At 45.8% G+C, this 6,633-nt stretch overlaps 1 protein-coding gene across 1 annotated transcript in view; it reads right to left on the reverse strand.

The window, feature by feature from the left end:
- NSG2 (neuronal vesicle trafficking associated 2) overlaps nt 1–5,014 on the reverse strand; it is a 65,075-nt gene extending 60,061 nt beyond the window's left edge. The window contains exons 1-2 of the mRNA XM_020897960.2: nt 4,834–5,014; nt 3,771–3,926 (exon numbers count right to left, since the gene is read on the reverse strand). Of these exons, the coding sequence (XP_020753619.1) occupies nt 3,771–3,899 (129 nt within the window). The 5' untranslated portion in view covers nt 3,900–3,926; nt 4,834–5,014. The remainder of the gene's footprint in view (nt 1–3,770; nt 3,927–4,833) is intronic.
- Nucleotides 5,015–6,633: the final 1,619 nt, after the last annotated feature.

Raw genomic sequence — 6,633 nt, forward strand, 5'->3', positions numbered from 1 at the left:
AATGGCCTGGGCAAGGAGGAGGGAGCAAGAAACACCCTGGAGAGTATGGAAAATTCCAGGGCTGGTTTTTCAACTTCAGCACTGTAGACATTTTGGGCAGGACAATTCTTCAGGGGGGGGGGGGGGATTTTGTGCATTGTAGGGTATTTACCAGCATTTCTGGCCCAGAGCACCCCCTCATTGTCACAACCAAAAAGTGTCTGCAGACACAGCCAAACGTCCCTCTAGCGGGGAGGGGACTCACCCCCTGGCTGAGAACAAAGGCTCGAGGTAGCTCTGCCACGCTGGTGCTCAAGGTACCAAGTGAGAAGTGGTAGGGATGGAAGCCGGTGCAGCAGGTGGTGGAGGACCTGGAGTGTCAAGGTCAGGACTGGAGGACTCTACCCTGTGGGGAGCACTGCAAAGGCTTTCCAAGGGAGAAGGACTGATCACAACTCTGGGGGCACTACCACAGGTGTGGTGTGGAGGACTGCTCAGAGTGATGGAAGAGGTGGGGGAACAGCCACCTTAGGAGGGGCCTCCTCTCCCAAGGCAGGCACAGCTCTCCAGCATTGGCGGGGGGGAGCACTGGAGTCCATGATGTCCTCTTTCCAGGATGGCCCCAGGCCTCACCTGCAGGTCCAAGGGAGCACAACAGGGAGCCTCGGCCAGGGATGAAGGGATGTAGAGCCTGAGGAAGCACTGCCTGGGGTGGGAAGCTTCTCGTTATTGAAGGCAGCAAGGTGCAGAAGGGGAAACCGAGGTGTCAGGGGCCCTGGACTTCCAAACTCAGCTCTTCCACTCTCTCTGTGAAGCTTGGGCAAGTCTATTGATCTGAGCCTCAGTTTCCCCACCAGTGAAATGGGTGCACTAACACCCACCTCATAGGGTTGCTGGGAAGATTAACTGAAACCATAGCTGTGAATGCCCTGCATGGCCCATTTCTAGCCCAGAGCTTCAGACATACTCATCCTCTCCACTTAGCCTCCAAAACCTTTCCCCCAGAAGCTCACATTCCATACAAAGAGTATTCAGTGGACAAATCTAAAAATAATTGGCAGTATTACACGCCAAAGCACACTCTGTATTCTACGTTTTCAGGAAGAAAATTCATTATATTGGGGTCTAATATACGTCTTTCCAATAACCTTTTAGTTTTAAACCCTCACCATCTGGCTGGACCTAATGAGAGAGCTGACAAATGTGCCAGAACTCTCCTCGCCTGCTCGAAAGCCCTGTAAGGTTGAGTGCCCCCTCTACCCATGAGGAGGCTGAGGCTGAGCCAGCTGGCCCCCTATTCCTGCTGAGGTGGAAGTTTCTAGAACAGGACTGCCTGGGATCTGGGTTCTCCAGAAGGCTTACCAACTCTGGGATTTGGGAAGTGACTTTATCACCATGCCTGAGTTTCATCATCTTTAAAAACTGGATTAAAGGAGCAATTCCCTTATTAGATCCTATTAACTACTGAAAGGTTGAAAGAAAATTCCGTGTGTGTGTGTATGTGTGTACCTCTGACTTAGAATCTAGCATAAGCAGCACATGAAAATGATAGTTATTATTCTCTTACGGTTAGCTTTGTGCCAGGCACTGTCTATATAAGGCCAGATCTAACACTGCCCCGACTAGCATGAAGTAGGTGTGGTCCTCCTCACTTCACAGAGGACACTGAGGTCCACTTGGCATGAAGACTCTGTCAAGAACACCTGCCAAAGTCTGAGAGGTGCCCCGGGGGATGTGTCCATTCACGGATTCTCACCCGTCAGGATGCACTGGTTTCCCTTCCCATGCATGCAAATCCATAATGTACTTTATCTTCTTCAGGCTTTGGGGCAGTTTTCTAGCACATCTGGACTGGCTTAGTGGTTATCAGGCACATTTCTTGTCTCAAGGAGAGAAAGAAGTCCTTGGAGGTGGGACATGGGGTGAGGAGTAAGGGGTGACAGAGACCATGATATCTCTGGATGACCCGCAGGTGTGGGTAGAGTTAAGGGCAGAGGTAACCTCACCACAGTCCCTTTTCCCTGCATGCTTCTCAGGGACGTAAAGATCCTTGAGACTAAAGGGGAAAGATTCTTCCTAAAACTTCGCAAAACCTTGAGTGAATATCCCCTCTGTTTCTCCTCAATTTTCACTACATCTGCAATTAAATTCCAGCAATGCCACTTACTCCTCTGTGGGTTTGAATAAATCACCAAATTTCTCTGATCCTCCTCCACCTTTTGCCTGGGAACGTGGATGGATGTATAATCCCTGGGTAATGTGCATCTAGCACAGTGGTTCTCAACTTTGGCGGCACACAGGAGTCCACCTGGGAAGGTTTGATTCATAGTGATGCTTGGGTCTCACCCCCCAGAGATTCTGATATAATTGTTCTGGGGTGTGGCCTAGGTATCAAGATTTTCAAAGTTTCCCCAGTTAACTCTAATATACAGTCACAAACTGAGAACCTCTGCTATACAGGTAACTAATACCCAATTAATCTTACTCCTTCACATTTCTTTAGCACTAACTGCCTGTTAACAAATTTTATTTTCAAAAGGCCTTATCAGTTTCTCAGGATGGCTCAGTGACTCTTTATTTCTGGAACCCCTATGCATATTTTCATATTGACAACCTCTGCACTTTCAAAACAGATGACTCAGCCCTCAGCCAATCAGCCAGGCCCTTTATCTAGCTTTGGCTTCTCTTCTGTTCATTGGATAGAGCCAATTGGTTAAGACACACAATGCCCTCCTGGAGATGCCAATGAGAAAATCAAACAAATGGAATGATCCATTGTTCACTCTTCAGCTAGGGAACTTCATCATTTGCCTCCTAATCTATCTCTTATGGCATGCAAAAGCTCACATTATAAAACCCCAAGTTCTCTCAGAAGGATCTTAATATCGCTTCTCCCACCTGTGCTCATAGAATAACTCCCCCACTTTTGTATAAATGCTCACCTCCATTCTTCATAGACTACTCCCATGTCAGGAGATGTGCCATCAGCCAGTCACTCATTTCCAGCCACGCCTCCCCAAAACACACTCTGTTCCAGTCATGCTATTTCCCAAATGCCCTCAATGCTTTGCACACTTGTGCCCTTTGCCTTAAACGCCTTTCCCTCCAATGGCCTACCTGGGAGGATTTCACTCACCTTTAAAAGCCAAATTCAAATGTTCCCCTCTGCAGTGACCTAGCCTGTCCTCCCAGTTCCCTCTCTGCCACAACAGAATTCAGTTGTTTTCACCCCAGTGATCTCACAGTCTTCATAATGCTCGGGCATTGCATTTACCATGATGCTTTATATTAATTTAAGTCTTATAATGATGAGGGATTTTGTAACGTGTGTTTTTATAACCAACTTCCAGGGTAGAAACAGGGCTTTAGCAGGTGCAAACTAAATGCTTGTTGGACTGTATCCAATTCTCTCTCCTCAGATTTGTAACAGTCAATTTTTAAAACATCTTCCCCAAATAATCAAGACCATTTTCTTTTTCTTCAAATTTAGAAGCGTATTAGTATTCATTCACTATGATAAAACTTTTAAAAAGAAAGATTAATTTTTTTGCCTGCGTATGTGAACAAAAACATGAACAAGCACTTACCATAAATCTGAAACATCGTAAGAGGTGTCATGTCTCTAGGAGGAATAACTACATTTTACAAGAAAGGGAACGGATCTGGCTGATAAGGGAATGAAAGGGTTTGAGGGAGGTGGAATCTTTTTTTTTTTTTTTTTTTTGCTGCTTTATTTCCTGAGATGAGGGGAGCACGGGGACTGCTGATGAGGAGCAGAGCACCTGCTTTACCTTTTCCGGAGCAGGCAGCTGTAAGTGATTAACCTCCAGGGGAGTGATGAGAGGGACGGTCTGGAAGCCATCCTCAACCGAAGGTGGTTTGGCTCCCTTCTCACTGGGGTTACTGTTCAGCTTCACCATTCTGACGCCTTTCTTCCCAGACCAGACCTAAGACAAGCAGGAGAATTCTAGTTACAGTGGGGAGTGAGGCAGGAAAGAGGGCTGACGACAGAGAAGACAGCGCTGCCCTCAACAGCTCCACTCTGGCGGCTTCAGCATAGACATCAGGCATGGATCTTCCACTAGATTTCCTGACATGATCCCTATTATCCAGGAAAACTTCTTTAATCATCAAGAAATGCCACCTGCCAATGGCACTTACCAGCTTTCAAATTTGAGAAACTCAAGGAGAATTCCAGTCTTACACACAAAATATACAACCTTAAAAAATATAGCCAAGACACCACAGCTAACATAATCACATAATCTCAGTGGAAAGCTAATTCTTAGCGAAAAAAAAAAAATCCTATTATTCTGGGTCATCCTGCAGTATGATAAATTTCACCTTACCATCTTGATTGCTATTTTATTATATTTTGGGTTTTTTCCCCATTAATCTCCTGAAAATACAATAAATACATTCAATGCCTCTTGTGTAGTATACCCTTTTACACAATATGTAGGTTGTACAGGAGATACAATTTCTTAAAACAAAAAAGGACTGGCTGGAACCTGATCCTGTTATTCAGCCATGGAATGCCTCCATTTCCTCAATAGCAAAGGGCCATATTTTTTTTTTTTTTTTTTTTTTTTTGTTCCATGGAAAGTTAGCAACCCCCGTATTCCAAGATTGCCAACTAAATAAACAAATCACATTTATTTCTTTACAGCTCCCTTGGAAGTCAAACGGGGTTCTCACCCCACCCCCAGAAGCCCAGCACAACTGAATTTTTCTTGTCAATCCTGCTGATTAGAACGTTATTAGACAAAATAGGGTTGTTGTCGGGGTGAAAGGGATGGGCAAGGGTTGGAGGATATTGGGGAGTGGCTATAGCAAAAACGAATGCCTACTTACCGTGCAGCACTCTTGGGGGTCAGAGCAGATTCAACCAGTATGAAGAGGAGGAGGACGGCCAGGAGTCCTGCCTCCTCAGCCGGAGCTTGTGGTGCTGAAAGGACAGCGCCTTGCGTGCGTCTGGATAGGGAGCTTCTGAGAGCGAGGCGCCAGCGAGCGGGCTTCTGGCAGCTGTCTGCCCGCTTGCTCGCTCGCTCGCTCGCGCCCCCTCCCACCGGGAAACGGGCTCCCACACCATCTGTCATCTGGCACCACCTGCTGTTTCTCATGCATGGCCACAACCACAGCATGGGACAAAATGGTTTCAAGAAAGTGGGAGGGATTCTGGCCATTAAAAAAAAAAAAAATTAATGAACACCGTAGTATTATACAAGCAATCCTTGAGCCTTTAGAAAAACTGGAGGAGGCGGCATATTCATTAGGAAAAGGGACCACTCCGAAGATTTTCCAGGACAATATTATGAAACACAGACTTGTTTAGGGCTTAACACCGTGCTCTGATCTGTATATGGGAAGAAGGAGAACTAATATTTATTGAATATCTCCCATGCGTTGGGCCCTTTTCCAGGTTATTTCAGACTATTTCTCTCATTTGCCAATTGTGATTTATAATAGTGCCTACATGATGGGGTTAGAGTGAAACGTGAATGTGATAACTTGCAGAAAGCATTTAGCTCAGAGCAAGGTGCATGACTAGCGGTGCATAAACATAAGCACCTTTCCTCACAATGCTGTGATCATGCAGGTCAGCTCAGGTCACAGAGCTAGCAGAGCACCAGGGATCTGAGCCCTGATCCACCGCTGTCAAAGTCTGTATGCAGTCCACATTACAGAGCTTCCAGGCTGGTGTCTGGAATCAGGGAGGGCAAAGTGCTAGAGTCAGTTCTACGAAGTTCCGGCTGTGGGGACATTTTGAATTCACTCTCCAAGCCCTCTTTATCTCTGATGTGGGTATAATAACATCTCACTCGCCAAGCAGTTGTGAACATGAGAAGAGATTGCACTCAGGGAAACCCCTTTCAGCTCAGGGACAGGATTCTGAATGGTTGAATTGTTTCATCCCTGGAGATTGCTCTTACATGCCCTTTCAATCCTCTGAGGTCAAGACTGTTTCCACTAGTTTCTCCCAGATGTATCCACATCACCATTGGCCATTCATTCCCAGCTGAAATGCTGTTTATGATGTGCTTCATAAGGTCTTGGTGTAAGTAATAGCCTCCTCTTTCACTGTCAAAAGTATCCCAGCTTGCACGATAAATTATTTGGTCACCTTGGTTGGTGTTCACATATGGAGCATAGCATACACACTCCTAGTTAAAATGCCAGGAGAAAACACATATATTACCTGTACTGTTTAGGAATGAAGTGGATGTATGTGTGTGTGTGTGTGTGTGTGCGCACGTGTGCACACGCACGTGTATTTGTGTATAGAGAAAGAGATGTTTCTGAGACAATAGAGGCTATATGACATCAGAGCTGAGTAGGACACTTTTATTAATAGAAGAATGCACACATATGAGAGGGAGGTATTCCAATAAATGTGAGTCCTCCATTCCCTGCTTGTCCAAAACCCTGGTTGATTTTCACGTGCAGGCACTAAGGACAACATAATGGAAGTAACTGTGAACATGTGTACTTGATCCTATTACTGCTGCCTCCAAAGGAAAAGGGAAGTCCCTTTAACACAGCTTGTGACAGATTCACAAGCAGAAAGCCACAGGTCCTGAGAATTTAGTAAGGTCCAGGATAAGGACCTGCCTCATGTAAACTCCAGGATTCCTGATATTTGAGGCCAGGAGA

Source organism: Odocoileus virginianus, chromosome 14 (assembly GCF_023699985.2).
Source record: "Odocoileus virginianus isolate 20LAN1187 ecotype Illinois chromosome 14, Ovbor_1.2, whole genome shotgun sequence".
Classification (NCBI taxonomy): Eukaryota; Metazoa; Chordata; class Mammalia; order Artiodactyla; family Cervidae; genus Odocoileus; species Odocoileus virginianus.